Genomic DNA, 22410 nt, shown 5'->3' on the forward strand with positions numbered 1-22410 from the left:
TGACATTCAGTCGTAATTTTAAATATATTATTCTTTAAAATAAATGCACAGGTGACTTCGCAGACACTGTCGTTTACCATGTATTTACCATGGAGTGGCGGATAAAGACTTTTAAATTTTTTACTAAAGCAAAGCAACATACCTTGATCAAATGGGAGCAGTCAGACCATGTTTGGAGCTCATTCAAGTTTGCAGCAGTCGGACTTTGTTCTTAGTAGTTTATTTACTGTCATTATGCACATAGTCACCACTCAATGCAAAAAATTTGACCCATTCTCGACAGATTTTGTAATATAATACCTTAAAGAAAGTATGCAATATTGGACTGGATGCTTTGACTTTCATGCAATGATTAAACCCAAGAACAAATTAACAGTGACTGGCCAATTAAACTGCTCTTACCTCCCACTAACTCCCACACTACAGTCTGTGCCCATAAAACAAGCTGCCACAGGAAGAGCTATAAAGACTTCAAAAGATTTCCCTTTTTTGTTACTTTTCCTGTGATCTAAAAGGCCCAGCGTTCAAAAATGCGCGTGCCTGCGCTCTCGGTACTCTAGCCTCCTCTTGTGGCCAGACAGAGCAAAACATGAAGGAAGCCTCTCACTTGCACCATGAACTGAAACGGACCACGATAACGCCACACAAATCAAACAGTAATGTGTGAGCCAGGTGGAATCTGTCTGTGCGCTCAATATTAACTTTGGCAATGAAGACATCAAGAGGGGAAAGCATAGTGCCAAGATATCCATACATGTAGCCTACCCTGATGCGTTTAATTATGGAAACTGCTGTTCATAAACGCATTACAGAATAAAGTATGTCAATTTTACGATCTGTAGCAATCAAGTATATCGACGGATTATTCAGTTTCACCTTTGTAGCCTTACTAATAATTGTACTTACAATCTAGCAAAGCAACATATTTTAACAATGTAGCAGCAGCCCTTTTTACATTAGTACTCTGAATTCTTAAATAAAGTTTCAATAAATTTGCATGAGGAAAAAATGTAGCTATGTTAATCATGCATGACACGTGGTCCGTTAAATTAGATTTAATTCATAATAGTGATGGGAATGTATCGAAAATGAAAACTGGCATTTGCTCATTATCTAATTTGTCCAGTATTTTATTTAAAAGTATGTTCTCTGTTGCCTAAAAGTTTATCGAAAGACAATTTAGTACCATCTAGTGTTATCTTTGCGACACTGCATGATGAGAAATTACACGTACATAGAAGGCCGAATAGAAATGTGGATTACTAAAAACATCAAAGCCTTTTTTCCTAATCTATTTTATTTCAGATCACAGGCAAAAATATTATAAAGTGGAAGATTTAGGAGGCTATACAGAGCACTGATATAACCTACTATACACTACATTTGAGGGGAAAAATCGTTTTGTGCATAAAAAGTTAAGCTCACTTATGAATATTCAGTTCTACGCGCTTTGTTCCAAGACCTCTTCAGAAATTAACTTAGAATGCTGGCTTTCTGTCTTTCCATTTAAATACAGCCATGTGAGATGCAAAGTACAAGTGGAAAGACGTCCCTTCACTTGCTTTTGTAATGTATTAGGGTTAGAAGACGTAAAGGTTTTAACAACCTAAATGATTTTTGCCCCACCCTAATGTTAACCGCTCGAAGGGTTTTTAAAATACTGCACAGGCTACATGTAGAACAAACTACAGGGGGTGGGGGAGTACTGTTTTTTACGTGTTTACTTTAGCAGTTTCTTAATTTCTACCTAAAGCAATAGCCTAATAAACGTAAATAAAACACGACAAAAATGCTTATTTCCGGTACTGGTGGTAATCTCAAACGGGGGTACGGAATCAAATGAACAAGAACAAAACACGAAACCGGTGTTATCATTAGCATTTTATTGGCATGCAGGGTGTATTGTGTATTTCGATGTGTTCATTATATCGCGCACGGCCTCTTCAGCGTTTCCACTCGTCGGCTGCAGTGAAACAAAGACGCTTTATTGTTCTTCCATGACGCGACTTGCGAAGAGCCCTGCGGAACAACGCGAAATGGCGGACAGGAGCAAGCGAGGAGACTGTGAAATCCGACCCAACAATTGCAGGCAGGCACAAAAACACGGACAGGAGCACCATCTGGATCCGCTTCGATGTCGCAAACCCCGATTAAATCCGCTTTACACCACTCAGTAGAAAAAGAAGTTCACCTGTGAGTGAATGCGGTCCATCGTATTCTTGCATGTTTTGTTCGTGCGAAATCACGTGAGGTTTCACTTACTTTTGTGTTTTAATGACGTCCTATAATTTATCTTGTTTAAGCGCCTTCATATTGTGTTTGTTGTCCCTTCAATATACTTAATCTTACAGTTGTTCCCTTCCCCCGTTACTTAAAAAAAGCAAATATGCCATGCAAGAAGGCGACCCAAGGTATAGCTAAAAATGATCTCTGAGTGAAGTGAAGGTTGAGTCCTTAGAGAAGTTTCAAGATGTTGTGCTAATTTAAAACGTGGCATATAAAGAGACAACAGGGAGCTACATTATCATTAGCATTATAAATTATTGCAGGAAGTGCCAGTAATTCTTTAAGCTTTTCCTAGAGAACTCTGGGACCCAATCTAGACAAAGAAAGTAATTAGAGATCAAACATAATAATATAACTCCACTTGAAGAAAAAAAAAAGTAAATTTAGAATTTGTTAAAAATTAGATATTGAAAACAAAGTATGAAACTTGGTATAGAAAAAAGGAGGGAAGATTTTATAGTCTAAGGGTCTTGCTCCTTCTGTGGCCCCTCCCCCCTCTTGTTGTAAGTTGAAACCCTTGGGGGCCAGCAACAGAAGCATGGGAGTGTCCTGCTGAACTGCTCATTAAATATTCATCATAAATGAGAGTTGAGGTGATAGTTTATACATTATCACAACATGCTGTTTGATTGCAGCCATTACGTGAACAAACAGATTTTGAGGCTCAAATGTGGCTGAGGTGAATATAAATATAGGCAAAACATGGCTCTTTGAGATGTAGACGTCCACTGAAATTGAGGTTAGTATACAATTATTTACTTTTAACTAAATGTGCCCAGTTTAATTGTAAAGTAAGCCATCATAGGAAAAGTCCTCCATATTGGCTTTAGGCCATGTAATCACACAGGGGAAGAACCCCGAGAGACTCCGTTAATCAGCCTTGACTCAGTGTGTCAAAGCCTGGAGACCCTCAGTGCTCGCCATCTGTGCCAAACACAGAGTCATTAGTGGGAGTAGACCTGATAAGCACACTGGGGTCTGTTTTACCTAAAGTAGGAAGGTAAGATGCCACAGATCCTATGACATGCAACGGAGTCTTTCTACTGAAAGACACACAAAACTGTGATGTAATTGGATATCTAAGCAGAGCCAGAGGTATCAATATGAAATCTTCACAAGGAAATATTTTACTGCAGTTTTAAGCAAGATTCCAGTAACAACAGTTCTGGAGATTTCAGGTTGTCCCCATTCAACTAGATATGTCAACAATGAATGTTTTAACTTATCCATTTGTTTTATTTGAACTCTAATACTCATAATGTTTCATCAAAAGGGCATAATTTACTCTTCCAGCGAAAACAACATACTTTTCTCTGGTTACGTGTACCCAACTTCTCCAATCTCCAAACCGTCCAATGCAAAAGAACTTTAAGTTTTTTTTTTGAAGCTGAACTTGCTTGGAGAACCACTCTATTGTGCCATTTTGCACAATTAGAATTAAGTGACTTTGTGAGAAGTTGAACAGGAAAATGTCGAGCTGACTAATGTTAGCAGGGCCATTGTGCTAAACGCATTCAGAACTGAATAGCGGTTTCTATCAGTTGTTCACACGGAGGCCAGCCACGTGCACCGAGGCTGATGTGCAGACGCTGTACCTGTGGGAACCGACACGGAGGGACTAAGGGCCTGTTTCCTGACACACAATGAAGGAGGAAGCTGCTGCTGCTGCTACTTTGGAAAAATACGATAAAACCAACCAACTTTGTATTTTCAGAGAATGCCAACTAAAAAAGATTTGCAGGAATACTCTTAAATGTATTTTTAACACTTAGTATAAAGATATTTCAAGGCCAGAGGACCAACATATAAATATTGCTTAACATAGTTAAATTATTATAATTTTTTTAACTTTTTATTTTGTTGTGATGCCATAAAGATCTATTTTGGGTTCAGAAAGAACGTTTTGGAGAACAGTTCTTAAATACGGCTGAAACATTCCATGGATATTAAAGGTCACAGTACCTTGATTTGTTTAGTGTGTTTAATCATTATTCAGGAATAGAAACTGCAAAGTCATGTGTAACAAACTAAACATAATCACAGACTTAAGTATTCAGTTCAAAATTAGCACTAATTCCTCCCGTCTCTTAGAAACTCGCATGAACTATACAGCTCATTGCATAACATCTCTCCATGATGTGTGAGAATCATCGCTCCTCGCACAAAAAGCCACCATTCAAATTTTGTACCTACTTGTGAATCAGAGGCTAAAGTTAACACGCTTTCTAAAGTCCACCTAGTATTCCTGTATTTCTATAAGGAAACAAAGGCACAAGTGTTCCCTTAGGTAGCAGGAAGCATAAAAAAAAACAGTCCATCCATTTCTCAACGTCCATGGATTTGCAATTAGAGCACACTTTTAAATAGGGAGGATTGTCTATAGAAAGGGTGCACTGAGAATTCCGACACCTACGAACACCAAAGCCAGGCCGGATCTCTGCATAAGCTTGCCTCGAGTGTGACCTAAACGATGGCAAACGGAAGAAAAAGGAAGACGAAAAAAGGAGCAATATTAACCAAACTAGGGCAAGCTTTCCAAATCCCTTTTGACACCATAATGAGGGTACCACAAAAAAGAAACAGGTTAATTAAATCCACTCAGTAAATTAATGTGGAGGCCTTCTCTGACTACGGATGGCACCAATTCATCAATTCATCTCCAGGGGAGTAAATTCAACCTGGAAACGAAAGACCTGTAGCTTTTTTATCTACCTCACCTTCAGGTTAACTGTGGTTGATGAAAACCACCTATTACTATAAGAAAGTATAACCCGTCGAAGACTACATTTGGGACATTTTTTTCATTTTTACAATAAGACGCCATAAGTTGTTTACTTCAATTTTGCTATCTGGATTTGCTTGCTATTACATCAATGCGCTAAATGTTTCACTTCCCTAACCTTGCAAATACTCAATTGTATTACATAAAATGCTTTTCGTCATATAAAGCGTATGTATTCGTGTTGCATTCTGTTTAAAATATGAAACGTTTATACTGCAAATGACTAAGCAAATACTTCAGCGTGCATGTCTGTAGATCACATTCTGTGGCAAGGACACCGCAGACAAACTGCAGAGCATCACGACTTTGAAGTGGGATGTAGGTCACACATCTAACGTGAGCGCACAGTTAGCAAGCGCTAACATGGTTCTTGAGCTGCAGCGCAGCAAATAATTATCTGCAACATACAGTGCATGGTGGGGAAAACAGCACGAGCCGAGATCCATGTACTGTTGACCTCCAGAAATAGCGACAAAGCTGCATCGAGCTATAGGTAAGAGAGACCAAGTCTACTGTCCTGGCGAATCGCCATGGTGACTGGCCCAGATCGCTCGTCCCAGCGTGAGGTCAGCGTTTCCATGGAGATGGACCAGCTGAGTAGTAATCTGCTGTTGTTTATGCATGGCCAAGGAGGGGAGGGGCAAGAGAGGATTGAGGAAAGGGAGGGTAGGGGGTGGGCATGTGACAGGCATCTCCTCCATTCTAATTTGCATATTAAAGCATTCACCGCAGCACGCTCTGGAGATCAAACCAAGACTGGTTTAGGCATGACCACACGAAAAGAGGTTAAGAGAACAGTGGCACTAGATACATGGAATATATTCCATTAACACAGGGTTGGCCATAGGCAACCTATAAGACAAAATGCAGCCACTCACCCATCAAGGTTTTCTGCGTTTAAAAAATAACACTGAATTCTATAGGCTGAAGGGGAAAAAGGGGGTGTGGTCTTATGCAGTATTTCACTGGCTCCACCCTCCACCCGTACTCTCCTCCTCCACATGAATATTACCAATGGGATAATGCACTAAACCCCTTCAAACCCCTCCTGATGAGTGCTCCATCTAATCCAGTGAGATTTTAATAGCCACAAGAGACCCTATTTCTGAGGATCACGTTGAAACGTGCTCTCAAGCATTCAGAAAATCTGTGGGTCTATGTTGTGTACCACAGAGACAGGCACACAAGCAGACAAGTCCCTTGTTACACCTCTTTCTCTATATTAAGACTCATCTTTATCTCCATGGTTTCAGAATTCCATGTAAAGTACATTTTCAACAAGGAACTGCTGGCTTTGTATGTGGCGCCACCCACTGACTAAAACCTCCTCTTTAGTGAAATCAATGTCTGTTCACCGCATGTTGCTGTCTTTTACTGAGAATCCTATTTATAGGTTTCTCTTTAAACACTGCTGAGTATTAGCCACAACCCTAATAATCCCAAAATTGAAAAAAAAAAAAAGTCTAAGACTACTAAAATTCTGAGACTTTGTAATTTTAAAATGATTTTTAACTAAAATAAGTACTTTATTACACACCAAATACTAATTAATCCTGAAAATTCACACTAATATTATATATATATATATATATATATATATATATATATATATATATATATATATATATATATATATATATATATATATGCTATTTGAATTTATTTTATGTAATATATTCCTCTGATCAAAGCTATATTTCAGTCATTACTCCAGTCTTCAGTGTCACGATCCTTCAGAAATCGAATACGTTTTAAAGTATATTTTAATGGAAATCAGCTATTTTAACATTTGACAAATTAAGTAAAAATATTTAAAGCATTTACAGTTTTTGCTGTACTTTGGATCAAATAAATGCAGGCTTAGAGCAGAAGCATCTAGACAGATGGTCAATTTAGCACTGGGCTAACACTCTGCTTATGAATGGCGATTCTGATTGAACGTTTTTATAGAAATAAATATCCTCCACAAATAGTCTTGAAAACACGTTATTTAATCAAAACCTCTGAGTACTAGTATCAGTCAACAAGCACTTTGTAAAGTGGAAATTTATAGAGAACATTGAATGGCTATAGTATAATAGTATATTTATATAATAAAAAAATTTAGGGCAAAAAAGTTTATGTTCTGTAAACAACCAATTAGCAACATTTTAGCTACTGGCCCTCGTCAGAATCTTATTTGCCTTCATAGGGACATTTAGGAATATATGAACAAGTGACCATTTATTGGTTGCAGTGTATATTTTGTGATCATCGTTAGTATTTAAACCGGTTACCAAAACTCCAGTTCTTGAGCTGAATGTGCCAGAAAACAATCCTGAATGACTTGGTATAAAAGTCTGTGTGTACATATGAATCTGTAAGGCTGCCTGACGTGTCTCATCCGAGTCCCAGCAGAACTGTACTGTGAGAGAGGCTCTGCTCACAGTCACGTTTAGGAAAGGGGCATAAATGGCTCAGCAAACACTGCTTACATATGGAATGCATATGTTCTTTATGGATGATGCTCTTCATTTCCCCAGCGACAGCCTGACAGAGAAGACAAATGCAGAGATTACCGCTGAGAGAACTATGCTAACATATGGACATTAATACAAACAGAAAAGAATACTTTATGTCTAAGTAACGTAGCTTTGGGCAAAATGCGCATATGCGTTCAGTATTCACATTTAAAAGGAAGGGGAAAAACCAAAAAACTGACAATAATATTAGACTCTGTCCTGCGCTGCTCTCAGATCAGGGCACAACACACTTCGTTAAAAGATTTTCCTCTTTTTAACTACAGCTGGGAATGTTTTAGTTTTGAAGATCAAAACGGATTAAAGGAGATGTAATTCTTAGAATTATGTGAGGATCATTGGTTGGGATCTTACTTGTCAAAGGAGCTGTCCTGGAGGTTCAAAACGAGGCTGTCTGCGTTCAGGTACACCTTGTTCTGAGAAGCCGCCACCTGGTGAGAAGATATAAACAGATTAAGAGATGTCATTATTTAACTACCACGCTAGTAATTAATACGTAGTACGTGTTATTATACAGAATAAAATACGGTGTATAGTATGCAGTATGATATGTTACATAATATTATACCAATGTAGAAACGCTTAGTTTATGATGTAAATTGTGCAGAGTATGTCTGGAATGCCTAACTGAATTAAAATACTAGGTTGGCTTAATTTGACCTAATTTGATTTAATGTGATGAAATTAATCTCTGATTTGATTACACTTTTCAAAAAAAGACATTTCATTTAAATTTTTAAAGGTAATAAATCTCGCGACTAGGAATTTGTGTGATTATGTAGAATAATATTTTTAAAAGTATGTTATATGATGTCTATTCTTCATTTATAATTTTTAGTAAGCAGGACTCATAATAAGAAGTCATTTGAGTCCTGTCTTCATGTTTTGCTCTAGTAAGCACCACACGATTAAGTCTATTATGCTCACTAACATCAATTTGCAACAAAACCAGTACTGTTATGAAATATTTTTACAATAAAAAGTTACACGATCCTTTAGAAATCACTGCAATATACATTGTAAGTTACCAGCTTTTTCTTTGTTTAAAGTCCGTCTTACCGTTTTGGCAATATTTTGGGCTGCTCTGATACGCCTGAGTTTTAGGTAGCCAGGGTTCTTCGTAACAGCTTGACCCAACTGGAGTGCAAAACACACAAAAACAAAAGCGAATTACTCCGTAACCTTGGTTGTTTACCGTCAGCAGACAGCCATTGACCTGCGGCCCGTTTTAGAAACAGAATTGCATCATATCAGCAGGAAAGAATCCGACTGCAAAGTCATTTCTGACGACACCAAAAGTGCAAATGCTGAAACGTGACATCGAAAGAACAACTGGGAAAAAAAAGAGAGAACAAATGCTTTCAGATGTGTTTTAGTTGCTAATAGCTTGTTGAGAATGAGGGGGCAGCAGTTCAAAATAGCCTAGATGTATGACTGCAGCAACTGACTGTGGCTTAATTAGCACAGAAGCAGTGTTCATTAATTATATCCGATAATTACAGTCATTTACCACTCACAGATCTAGAACATAATAGCAGAGAATAATAATTATATAAAACAAGGTGCTTGTAGCTGAAGATAGTGCATTTGGGACATTTTAGAGTAACCACGGAAACGCCTTATAGTTTGAATAAAACAGAAACATTTTTTTCCAATGATCGTCAATATGTGTGCTGAAGTGGAGTTGAAAAAGTAGCAATAGCATACCATTTTTGCAGCCTCAGCTTCACCCTCGGCCTGTATAATCTTCTGTTTCTGGTCCTGCTTGGCCTTCTCTACGTAGAACTGAGCCCTCTGGGCCTCCTGCTGGGCTACACGTACACAAGAGAGGCAGCTTATTTAAAAGAAAAAGGTATCGTGCATAGATATTCTCCTTTTTCAACATGACCCTTCACAGAAACTGTTTTGTGCAAGTGGTGTAGTGCTGTTTGGTCAATAGGGAATACTGATGAAGTAAAACAAAGTCATAGAATGACCAGAGTGCCCTCTAGTGGAGAGCGTTAGGATAAGCAAAGCTCTTTTTGAGAAATACTCCATGCTTTTAAGGACGCTTCCAAGACACTATACCCTAAATTGATAATTATCTTTAATGCATTATAACAAAAATATCAAAAGAAAAAAAAAAGAGATTTGTCTATAATGTTGCTTTTAGTTATTAAATAAAATGTTTATTATAATAACAAAAAAAACAATGTAGTAATTGTAAAAACTACCATGGATAAGAATAAAATTAGAATATTAAAGTGTATTGGTATACTTATTGTTTTTGTCAATAACCAAACCATAACCAGTATTTCCAAAAAAAAAAAAAAAAGTGTAGGCCTACAGGCACAGAAATGTAAAATGTAATCTGTAGCACTTAATGACTGGTGCGCGATTATGATTTAGGAAAATATAATCACTGGATTATATGTTATAACATTTTAGACCAGATGGTCCATCTTATATTTTTTGGTTTAGGTCAACGACAAAGAGTATGGAATTCAGACTGTGTCAAACTGACTTGTCTTATTCATCCAATGTAAAAATGTTATATAATTATCAGGGCTGAATTAATGTATGTCATTTATTAAATGTAATTGCAAGTTACATTTGGCTGTGAAAATACCCCCAAAAGATAATTCAAGGCTATAGTGTTTAATAAAAAAAGCATTAAGTAGACATTACAAATTGTAAGAACGAAAGAAGACAAAGATAACATTTTTTGGGGCTGAACTATCCGGTACTACTAACCGACTTGTTTGGCCTCCACAGCAGCAGTGTACTCTTTGCTGAAGCTGAGCTCTGTGATAGCCACGTCATCCAGGATGATGTTAAAGTCTTTAGCTCTCTCAATTAGATCTCGTCTTATGAGCAGTGACACCTGCACACCAAAATAAAACGACACACAAATAACAGCTAGGCTGATTTTCTCAGTAACTGATCGACTTATTTAAACCATCAACAGACATGCAGATACGATGAGGTCCAACGCATACAACTGTTCTTAATACGAAGTTTTTTTCACATGAATTAATATATGTCCTAGTATTTGTAAACCTCATGTTACCCAACTTAATCATGTTGGTATGACAATGTAATACAACTGCAAAACACCTTTGTTCACAAGTCTAAATTTCTCTGCTTGTCCCAAGAAGCAGATACTTTAATGTGAAGTATCATGTAGTGTGCTGCAGCTCTTGTATCAGATGAGGGTGTGTGAAATAACAGCCCTTTTTCTTAAACGGCTCTGTAACTAAATACAGACAGAGCTTCTTAGCCTCCGCAGAGAGTTAATCATTTCTGTCTCACACAAGGATCAGACCTGAGAAGCTGAAGACGGTGGTAAAATCAAAGGGCAGGGGTAGAAGGTGAATGCATGGGTTAGGAATAAATCCTGTAAGAAGTTATAATAGAATCTGCATTAATCTAAATACCCGATGATACCAATCCTGTTCTTTTGTGAATGTCTATTCTAAAAGGAATGTCACTCCAATGTACTTTTTTTATTCAAAACATCATTTACAAAAAACTAATGTGTTCTGAGGTTACCAAGCGCCAAAATAGCACCATTGTTATAGGGGTTAAAGCAAAAAAAAAAAAAAAAAAAAAAAGGTTTTCAGGGGCGAGAGGTAACTTTAAAAGATTTGAAAAGATACTATGGTAAAGTTATTGCTTTCCTTTTTGTATGAATATATATTTGAACTGAAGAATAAAACTGTACACATTTGGAAAATTATGAGTTATATCACTGCTTATCGAGAAATACTTGGTTCACTACATCAATACCATTTTTATATTCAATAACTAAATATTTGTCTTAATTATAAAAAGTTCAACAATACAGTTGTTTTTTTTATATTTTAACTAAGCTAGGGCTGTTACTATGATTATTTTGGTAATCAAGTAATCCACCAATTATACTGATATTTCACTTACAGTTTTAGTAAAACCAACAAGCCAAACGTAGTAACTAATAAATATTTGACTAATAAGTAATATTTGACTAATAAGTAACAATTGGCTCAAATAAAATCTCAAAACCAAGTGTGTGGTTTTATTGAGCAACACTTAAAATACATAATTGAATATACCTATACAAAATACGAACATAAAAAAATGAAGTACATTATTATAACAAACACCCGCAGAGGGTGCCAACGACTTGGTGACGTTTCGCTTAACAGCGTGATTAGACGATGTTTTAATCCATAATTTTAATATTTGGCCACATGCAAACTCAGAAAAGTTTATTTTATTAGAAATAGGTTGATGTTTTCTCCTGTGCTGGCAAAGGTTTAGAAATGATTTACGTTGCAAATCTAGTGAGATAACGCACAGTTTTTCATGATTAATGTTAAGCAATTTAAATTGACATACGAAGTGGAAGAGTTTAGCCCCTTTCACACACCAAAAAATAAATGGCCGGCACGTTTGCACATTAAAGAGATCATGTGTGAATAGCAAAAATACCTTTTCAAAAAAACCCAGTAAATTTATTCTTAAACATATCGTTTTGACGGAGATGACATGATTACTCTGAGCGGTTTACAACCATATAAATATGTGCTACATGGAGATGCGCTTCTCCATTCATCAGGGCTGCGACTCTTCCATGGAGTAGCCTACTATGCACTTCTCGTATTTATAAAAGCAAAACATTCTGATTGGCTAGTAGTGTTAGTTTGGTTGCGATTGAAAGCTGTGCTCATCTTATACCACTGGTAGGCCAACTTGTTGACTCTGAGAAGATATCATGTTTTTTTTTGTTTTGTTTTTTTAAATGTATGATTGTTTTTTCAGCAGCCCAACGCTCACGGAATGACAATCAAACATTGCTGTAACTCGACTGTTGAATTGGTCGTTTTCATACTGTACCTGGGCTCTCTGTGTGATCAGCTGGGAGGCATTGAACTTGGCCACCACGCTCTTAAGCACCTCATTGACGATAGAAGGAAGGACACGTTCATCATAGTCTTTCCCCAGCTGCTGGTACATGATTGGCAATTGGGAGGCAATGGGCCGAGACAGCACACGAAGAGCTATGTTTACCATCTGAAGATCTGTGATGGACAGTCACATGAATTCTTTTAACCGTCACACGATATGTAGCCTAGTAATATAATTTGTAAATTGTCAAACCAGTATTGCATTTATGAGAAAATTGATCAGTCACCTTTGCTTCCAGTGAGGGATGAAATCTTCCTGGGCCTGGCTCGAATATCATAGATGATAGGGTACTGGAACCATGGTATCCTAAACGTAAGACAGATGTATTGTAACTTTCTTCAGCATTTGCTCCTTCTAAAGTTGAAACCTGTATTATTTTCTCTCTTATGTAAAAACTGATTCAGTCTGCCAAGCTCCAAAAAAAGAATAGTTGTGTAATGAGGATTTGTTTTTTTATTCTCGTTTTGATGCCAACAAAAATTAGATGGCAAACAAACTGAACAACATCTTGGATTGGCATTTACGTTTTTGAATAAACTACTATATACTATTTGGTCAATTGTATATACAAGTAGCTCAAGTCTTCAAAAACCAGACAATTACTGTGATTGAGAGCACGTTTTAAATAAGATGATTTATGAAGATTTATGTTATTTGAAAACCAAATTGATTTCTGAACGATCAGGTGACACTGAAGAGTGTTGAAAAACAACAAAAAATTCTACATGAAAGTAATATTTATTGTTTTTCACCATTATAACGAATGTTCATTGCTGTAATGACTATCCCTAGGTTTAACGTACCTGAAGTGCAATCCTTCTGCAAGCACAGTGTCCATCTGCATTCCTCCAATTCTGCTGAAGATAACGGCTCTCTGGCCACCCTCCACTACATATACAACAAAAAATTTGTTGTTAAACTTACAAAAAAACCCATTATGATAACACATGAGTGAGTAAATAGCCCATCTTAAATCCTTCTTGGTTTTCAGTTGGTTTTACCTGTGTATGTGGCTTCTTTGACCCCATAGGCAAGAGCTCCAGCTCCGATGAGCAGCTTCACACCCAGCCCAGCTCCTCGTGGGCCAGACCCCATCCTGCTGACAATCTGCCTCAGCTGCTGCAAAAAACCCTGAAGCAGACAGACAGATATGTAAAGTCAGACTTTTCAAATACATCTTAAAATACGTTAAGAAAATAAAATATGTTTTGTGATATCTAGACAGCGTCTCTCATATTCTACATGATTGATCCTCCTACAATACACAAAAAACTTTAAAAAGACAAACAATGAGGCGGCAAAGACATAGAGGTGGGAACGGTGTGCATGTATATTTTAAATCTGACCCCGAGAAATATTTATTTTGTAGAATACAAAATGTAACAGATACGTTTCTTTAAAACATATATTAGTGATGTTTGTGCAAGATGTCTAAAGATTAAGACACCCGTGAATAAATAAATACTAGTGTGCCAAAATGACCTTGTCCAGGACAGATGGGGGGCAATTTTAAAACACGTATATAACTTCACATCGCAATTGTGATTTTGAAACTATGAATGAGCTATATCATAATAATCGTATTTTAATGACAATCACATAAATAAAATTATACAAGGTTGCATCACAGTGGCATGACTGTACCTTGCAAAGCTAGCGCACAACTAGCATAGCTTTCTCTAAAACATGAATTAACACATATAATTAAATGCACAATACTAGACGCTGGTTGTTTAGAATGCAGTTATTATCTGCCAACAAAATCTTTCTTCACATTTCTAATACTTTCTTTAGATTTTAACGTATTAACTAACTTACTCCGGGATCTTTACTCGCCATGCCGTCCTGCTCTCCGCTGTACGTCACCTGTGACAGTCCAAGCACGTGGTGCTACAAATCCTGGGTTGCAACTCCCGTGGCACCATGGGAGTTGTAGTCTTCTGGAGAATCTGTAGCGCAGCAGTAAAATGAACATGACGGACGTGATTAAACCGAAAACATTTTTAAACGTTATCATTATAGCCATGTAAAGAAACTTTTATGTGTGTTTGTGTGTAGTTGTATTTAACTTTAACGTTAAATACATGGCACTTACTTTCTATTTATGAAAACACATGTAGAGTAGCCTACATGAATAGGCTACTCTAGTAGCCTAAAGAGGAGAGCAGACTCACCGATTCTCAATTTCAGTCCTTGGGACCTCCTGCTCTCATTTTGCACGTCTCCCTTATTTAACACACCTTATTCATATCATCTTCTTCGCCGTGGGTCTCAAAGATTGTAATGGAGAACCACTGGCCAACATGAACGTGTCAGGAGGTGGCAGTAGAGAACTCTTAGGCTTAAGTCAGGCTCTCAAACAGCAGTGTGTCTTTAGTATAGAGCAAGGCCTGAATTGGGTGTTTTCGATAAAAAGGAGACATACAAAGTATGCAGTGCAAGTTTGAAAGGACAGTGCAGGACAGGTTTAAAAAAAAACGCACTGGATTTTCATTATTGTAATTCTGGTTTGTTTTATTATATTGTTATTTAAATAACCGTAAAGGCACTGTGTCATTGCTATGCATGTATTTTTCTTATACACGTGTATTTTAATATAGGCTACATTTGACATGCATTTAATTTTTATTGAAACATATTAGAATTTCTTATTTGTTTAACGTTGTTAAATAAAATAAAATAATTTATAGTTACTTGTTTCTGGGGTGAAATATACCTTTAGAGAACATTTGTACAAATTGTAGATCAGCAGTAGCTTGTTTTTTGTATGAGTGGCATGCACGCCAAACATTTCTATTACAAGGCAACCCACCCACAAAACTGCAGAGACAGCAGACTTTGTAAATATCATCATAGCTGAGTAAACTCTTAAATTGCTTGAAAATGCTGAAACATTTAAGCATTTTTTTTTATCATAATCCATGGTTTATGAAAATCAGTTCCATCAAACATATAGTAAGAAAGAAAGAAATAATGGGTTATGAAGCAAAACTTTATGCTTTGAATTAATCCTCATTCTTCCACAATGTTTTGATTAGCTTTTTCATAGACCTATTCCTCACCATATATGCAAATATAGCTACTTACACAAGTCAGTCTGGTTAGTTTTCACAGTGTATTTATTTCTATGTGTCAGAGATACCTGACATGATTGACTGTCCTGCTCCAAATCCTGCTGATTATGTCACTTTTTACCCCTGCTTGTCACAGTGGCAGATGGTGGATGTATGAATTTAGCACTGACAATAACACTCTGAACACCCATGTGATGCTCACTGTGCTGTCATTGTGTGACCTTTGACTAGTTTGACATCAGCCCATCTGGCATCTCCTGGGCTGAGGCATTCGTTCATTGGCATTCACTTCAATGCATCCAAGAGTTGGCCTGTTCAAAAGTGTCTAAGCATCCTCAGGTCAAATAGAAGAACCAATAAGATCAGCTGGCAATGATATCATGTCAGTGTAAGTTTATAGTTTAATAAAGTGCAATGTCATATGTTCAGTGTGTTTTCTTAGATCACAATGTGAAAAATGCTCTAGTGAAAGTCATTACAGATCAGGTAGTACTCTTTAACTTAACAACTGAAATGTACTTTTTTCGGATCCAAAAGACAATAGTTACAAGCTCCAGTTTGAACTGCAATTGGACTTTCCCTGTTTTTGTGTTCTAGATAAACTGTTCTAGATAAATCAGTCTGTGCATTAATGGTGGTGGGGACGACTTGTTAAGCGTCTCTGTCTGTGAGTTATATAGTTTGCGTTGAAGTTAACGATATTTGATGATTCCTTCAACAGTTTCATTCAACATAATGATTTATTTCAGAAAGTAAGAATATGTAACGTTTATTTAACTGTTTTATATCACACGCTCAGTTGTGCTTTAGTACTTAATAAAAGAATGGCTGCAATTACCTGTGGCTTATAGGCAACTGCACGCATGTGCATAATTATATTACTCCTGCTGACTTGTCATATGCTTTTTATGAATGTGTACACTAGCGCAAATTTACATTTCAATTTGGAAACACACTCAAAAAGATGTTCTTTAATTTAGGTTCTTCAGTCTGCTCTGGGATAGAGGCTTCCTATAATCCTTTAATTTCCAGCTTCAGTCTTGACTTAGTTCACACACAGGAGAACACAAGGACATCTGTGCCAAGAGCACAGAGAGTTCAAAATTTGGCTTTGATGATGCATTTTCTTCTTTGGAATGGAGGCTTGAGAGTAATTTGTGAAAAAGCAGAAGATGTTTAGAAGGTCAATTAGCATATGAATGTCTGACACGGAAATGCGCAGGCTAAGAAAGTTTAACTTTGCCTAAGCTGAGTTTTGTACGATGGTTATAGAGAGAGGGGTATGTTGAAATAAGTGACTCTCACAAGCAAGTGGTTTCATTAAAAAAAACTGTGAAATGACACCTGAAAGGTATTTCTTTGTCACAACAGATATGAATTCACCAATAGCAAGTGTGCACTTGTGTTTTAGCAGCACTCTGAACAAGGACAGAAATTTGTTTAGTAAAATTGCCATGTTTTGAACTGAATGTAAAGGCAAGTCCTGGATACTTAATGTGCCGTAATAGCATGAAATCTATATATCTGTAAGAGAAAAAAAATACATATAACAATAAGTTTACACATTTTGCACATGTTTTATATAACAAGCATAGTATGCAGGGATCTGTCACTTGACATGCATACTCATTACCATACAATTTTTCTGTATTATTAATGCAAATATTTTACATATAATTTTTACAACGTCTTTGCATGTGAAATGAGAATTGTAGAAGCATTAGCATGTATTAGTCTCACAGTAACTTCTTTCTGGCTTTTTAAATCTACCTCACCATGCACTGTGTATTTCTGCATATAACGCACATTTCCATTTATAAGCTTCTTCATTTGTCATGTTTTTTTTCACAGAGAATTGAAAGTCTTCAGGCCGAAAAATCAGAACATGGTAAATGCTGGAGAAAATGAGAAGAATGGGGTGAAGACATGAGGTGGACAGGAGTGGTAAATGAAAAAAAAACCCATGAGCAGAATACGAAAGAGCCGCAAAGAAAAAATGAATATAAAGATAACCATTGATTATTAAGGACAGTCATTTCACGTCCTTCAGAGATGACCTTCAGGATGGACAGAATATTGGACAAACAGTTCAAAGAATTCCCACTGCTAATACCGGGGCACACATGAGTAGCCGTGAGGTGAAATCAGTCAGCGCATTAACAGCAGAATGACTGACCTGAACTGCTCAGTCGGTGAAGTGAGACAAGTGCTTAATGGCATCAAATAATATCACAAAATGATTATTTTCTCATGCAGAAACAGTTCTGCGTTAACATGCACAGCCCAAATGATGTACTTAAGAAAAAAAATAACAAAACTGTAGCTAAATCATATCCAGCATACTGGACTTTTTTTGAATAAATTGTAAGGAAAGAAGACTTGAGGTTGCTGTTATTGAGGATTTCTATGGCCTGACCTCATTTTCTAGTCATGACTCAGGGAGGGGAAATATTTGATTGCGTGTCAGCTCATTAATTTAAAGCTGACATACAGTGTAGAGTGGATGACTTCTAGTGAATAGGTCATTGTGTGTCTCACTTGTGATTAAGCTTGGACTGCTACACTGAGCAAGAGACAATCAATCATAATGAATGCCTCCAATGAGACAGTGATGGAAGAAAAATAGTACTGTAGGTCCAAGCAAAGAACCTATTTTCATTACCCCTACATTCATTACAGTGATACCAAATAAGTGAATGAAAGAATAAAATAGTAAATAGTCTCTCTCTGTTTTTAGAAGCCCTCTTATTATAAAAGTGTACAATAGTCTAATGTTTAGAGTAGTGTACTATTACAGAAGCGACACATCTTGCGTCTTGTTACTTGTAAAAAGCGGCATACTTCTATATAATCATTTGTTAGTGGTCTTCGAATTATGCAAATTTACATCAAACAAAGCAAGAATAATTACAAATAATGTATTTATTACAAATAATTTTGTCTTAAACCACAAAGCACTGTAAGCAGAGTTAAGTATGTTCAAAAATCGTGAATATGAATTTAAAGATAAAGAACGGTCATCTTATTTTAATGTGAGTACATAATACTTTTTGTTGCTGATATTATTAATCTGTTTTTCAAAAATGTTTATTAAGTTTTACAGAAAGTAGTTACATATACATACATCAGAGGGGGTAACGTATAACACAGAATATTTTAAATGCTAAACCCCATAAAAAAAAAAACAAAAAAATAGAAAAACGTAAGTACAATCACAAATAAAATATACAAAAATATATAACAAAAATAATTAGACCTACATAAAATTTACAAGGCAAGTACAGTGTAAAGACATTTAAATCAAATCACTTTAGCAAGACTTTAACTTTATCCAAACGTTTGTAGATTTTTGAGTGGCACTGCTCATTCTAGTCACTTTTAGCTCTATGCTAGCAATGTCAAGGAAGGAATACATCCGTTGCGAACAATTTAAAAATTGCGAAGGGTGCCAAAGTAAAGCATGACATAATTAATGTCTTGTAATAAATTATATTTTTAACTGTAAAATGTTTCTAACATCAGTACATTATAGCGCATGTCCGCCTATTACTCAGCAGTATAAAGTAAATGAATAAAAGTGTGGAGTAATGCACTGACGCCCTCCGGCAGCAGCAGAAGCAGCACATCTCGTGTGTTGATGTTATTCATGGGAGGTGGCATACTGCTCGATGAGGCGTTTCCGTGCTCAAGTGGGCTGGGACTCGAACATTTCCACCAAGGAGTGGAATAACCCGAGGAAAAAAGAGGAAGACCGCGCAGCTTTAGCCGTATCACGCAGTGAACTCACTACCTCGAAGCTCACGGCGTAATGTGAACGTCAGAAACTCGGATGCACGGTCTCGTGAAAGGTCCTGTAAGAGGAATCCTCACGTGGACGCAGCTGGAGCATGAAAACATATCAGTATCCGAGACTCAGGGATAGCTCCGCTCCTCTTTCTCCTCCTCGTTGACAATTTACAGTAGTGGGGTACCAACATACGCGCCGGTGTTTTTAGCACTTGGACTGAATATGTACCAGGGACATTCACAGGTAAGCTCGCGTGCTTCTTTTATTTATTATTGGCCAGCGGCGCGTGAAGCATCTCATCTACAGACACGTGCGCGTGAGAGAACTAAATCATCCTTAATATGAGGAGTTTATCTTGTTCTCACCGATCAAATCTCACTCTCTTAAGCTGTATGTTAGTATGTGGGCAATGGGAAAAGCACATTTAGCGACAAAAGCATGAACGGCATGAGGAGGACGTTAAGTGTGACGGAAAAAATAACGTTTCAAGGCGTTGTTTTGTCCTATTTTAACGTCTAACTGCCTGTACACTGTGTTCTGCTTGTAATTGTCCAATGCAACACCAATAAACACCGTTGGTTTAAATAGCCTCGATATAAGGTCCCTGTGAACCCCACTGAAAGTTTTGTATTAATAGTACTTTTTAAAAGCTTTCCTAGTATGTGGTAAAGTACACTTCTCTTCCATAATGGAATTATTATAATTTCATGCTTTATCCCGAAGGTGTCATTATGTACATACCATTATGTGTTTGTATACATGTGTTATTGTGCTATTTTTAAATCAGTAGTCACAGCTTGTTTGTATATGTGTGTGTGTGTGTGTGTGTGTGTGTGTGTGTGTGTGTATATATATATATATATATGTATATGTGTGTATATATATGTTTCTCTCTATCTATATATATAGGTTTAGGTCTAAGCATGCATATGCTGTTTACATCATAATAAAAAGTAGGCCTTTAAGAAATCTGTTTTAAATTAACTTCCTTTTTCCCTAAAAGGGAAGACTTTGTCAATTAAAAATGAATGAAACTAAAATGAGCATTGATATCACGACTGCTAGCTCAACATCAGTGTTTTGCACAAGGAATTTGACCTTCATAGAGTCAGATGAACTTAGATATTGCCTGCTGCCGTTCACATGACTGATGATGCTGTGCTTGCACTTCAGGGAACTGCCATCAAGTGTGGTTTGCTTCCGAGTCTTCAAGATAAATGCGTCTTCTGTCTCAGCAAGCTGTAAATCTGAGTAGCATGGTATTAGACCATTGGTCTGTGTAACATTTCTCATGATCGGACAAAGGAAATGTGTTTGGGTTTGCTGCATCGTGATTTGTTGTCACTTATTTTCCTCGTCGGTTTATGCCTGAAACTTAAGATGTGCAGTACGAGGAACAGTTGTGATGTTTTTTTTAAATTTCAAGTTGTTCAAAAGCTCGAATGGTGCTGGTTTATGGATGTTACACAAGCTTCCCAGAGATGTCTGCCACTCGCAGCACTGCTTGTCCTGAATCTGCATAGAAGACGCAAAGAGTGACTACTTGCATAAGGAAGAACTTTACATTTTCCTAAATTCTCAGATGAGAGGGTGCACTTATACCCGCCTGAATCTCTTTTGATATTGCTATGCCCATGTATGCAATAGTTGAGGCTTTGCTTTCTGAAGGTACATTAGTTCAGCCTTGCGTTGGGTTGCGAGAGACCAAAAAAGAGAAGTGAGAGAAAGCCCTTTGATGTGCTTTACTCCTTTTATCAGAGAATTTTGTGCTTGGAATGCAGCTTTTGTCCCATTAATGTTAGCCGACTTAGATGTGTGGTTATTAAACATTTTGAGAGGGGTAGAAAGCACATTTAAAAGAGTACTTAAAACATATTTGGATATATTAGATGGCATTTCTCACACACGGATGGAACTCGTTGCTTAACCACTATATTGAGATCTATCAATTTAAAAACGAACAAACTATTTCCTGAAATTAATTTGAAGAACATTAATGATGTTAATGATGAAGTAATAACATTTTCCAAAAAAGACAGCCAGTTACCCTCATTAATATAAATCCCCACCCCAATCCAATCATGATTTGTTTAACATCTCAACCGACTTGAATTGAATGTTGATAACAGTGGAACAGTTGATTAAAGTTGACTAACATCACACGTCTCTGAATAGCTCAAATAAATGAAAATGAATGCTGAAAGGTAGAATTCATTCATGATTTCGGCACATACGTTATCTGTTTGCAGCCTTTTGTTACTTGTATTGTTCATTTATCATCTCCATGGAATGTCTCAAAAGAAACCAATTATTATTGCTACAAAACCCAATTAAGCACCAATGAATGTGCCGTAATTTACAAGAAGATATTGTAACTAACAATTTAGTTTAAAAGTTCTTGATTTGACCATAAGAAGAAATATAACAAATAAAGCATGATGTGAATTTCCAGCTTATGAGTTTAACCTCAGGAAATTACTTGTGTGAAATAATAATAATAATGATAAAACTAATAGTGACAATGGGTCAACAGATTAACAAAAAACTAGTGCTGTCAAGCAATTAGGCTAATTGCAGTTAATCACTTCCAAAATTAAATTGTGTATTTACATAATATGTGTTTGTGTACTGTGTATTTATTAAGTATACATAAACACTATATATATATAGATATATATATAGAAAATATTTCAGTGTATAAATTTATATTAATATAATTTGTCCTGTATATCAGTCTATTTAATATATAAACAACATTTTTTGGAAATATTTACCTGCCCTTTTATTTCGGAACTGATTATTCGGGATTAATAGATGACAGCACTCCACAACACAATTCAGTAGAGCTGCAGATTTGGGAGAAAAATCAAATTGCGAGTTTTCTGTCTAAAATTTAATTCAAAATGTGATTTCAAAACATTTGGCGACTGTGTTAGCTCCGTTCAATGGAAAGCATTAGGCAACACTTGTCAGTGTTTTTTCCCCTTCAATTATTTTTTCAGAATTACAATTCACTTTTATTCCTAAGTCTAA

The 22410-nt window shown here is 36.5% G+C and overlaps 2 protein-coding genes across 6 annotated transcripts in view; one reads left to right on the plus strand and one right to left on the minus strand.

The window, feature by feature from the left end:
* Window positions 1-7041: 7041 nt before the first annotated feature.
* On the minus strand, window positions 7042-14465 carry phb2a (prohibitin 2a). 2 transcript variants are annotated; one of them, XM_043223382.1, is made up of 10 exons: window positions 14335-14465; window positions 13518-13647; window positions 13320-13404; window positions 12743-12822; window positions 12445-12629; window positions 10321-10450; window positions 9295-9398; window positions 8647-8724; window positions 7942-8018; window positions 7042-7597 (listed from the first exon to the last, which is right to left on the minus strand). In XM_043223382.1, exons 1-10 carry the CDS (start codon window positions 14353-14355, stop codon window positions 7579-7581), a joined length of 909 nt encoding a protein of 302 aa, XP_043079317.1. In that variant the 5' UTR covers window positions 14356-14465; the 3' UTR covers window positions 7042-7578. The 2 variants fall into 2 exon arrangements, with proteins under 2 accessions (XP_043079317.1, XP_043079327.1); XM_043223392.1 differs by lacking the exons at window positions 7042-7597; window positions 7942-8018; window positions 8647-8724 and adding an exon at window positions 8752-8919.
* A 4769-nt stretch (window positions 14466-19234) lies between these two features.
* pex5lb (peroxisomal biogenesis factor 5-like b) overlaps window positions 19235-22410 on the plus strand; it is a 33255-nt gene continuing 30079 nt past the window's right edge. For 2 of the 4 annotated variants that reach the window (XM_043223281.1, XM_043223272.1), the window contains exon 1: window positions 19235-19620. In XM_043223281.1, coding sequence (XP_043079216.1) covers window positions 19600-19620 — 21 coding nt within the window. In that variant the 5' untranslated portion in view covers window positions 19235-19599. The remainder of the gene's footprint in view (window positions 19621-22410) is intronic. The other 2 variants (XM_043223261.1, XM_043223290.1) reach the window with 2 other exon arrangements.

The sequence above is a fragment of the Puntigrus tetrazona genome, chromosome 2 (assembly GCF_018831695.1).
Source record: "Puntigrus tetrazona isolate hp1 chromosome 2, ASM1883169v1, whole genome shotgun sequence".
Taxonomy (NCBI): Eukaryota; Metazoa; Chordata; class Actinopteri; order Cypriniformes; family Cyprinidae; genus Puntigrus; species Puntigrus tetrazona.

Excerpts from the sequence above, each read along its gene's own strand:
- phb2a (XM_043223382.1), bottom strand. The coding sequence starts at position 14,355 with ATGGCGAGTAAAGATCCCGGA. Across the intron at positions 13,648-14,334 it reads TGGCGAGTAAAGATCCCGGA|GGTTTTTTGCAGCAGCTGAG; the intron begins GTAAGTTAGTTA and ends TGTCTGCTTCAG. Across the intron at positions 13,405-13,517 it reads CAAAGAAGCCACATACACAG|TGGAGGGTGGCCAGAGAGCC; the intron begins GTAAAACCAACT and ends TTGTATATGTAG.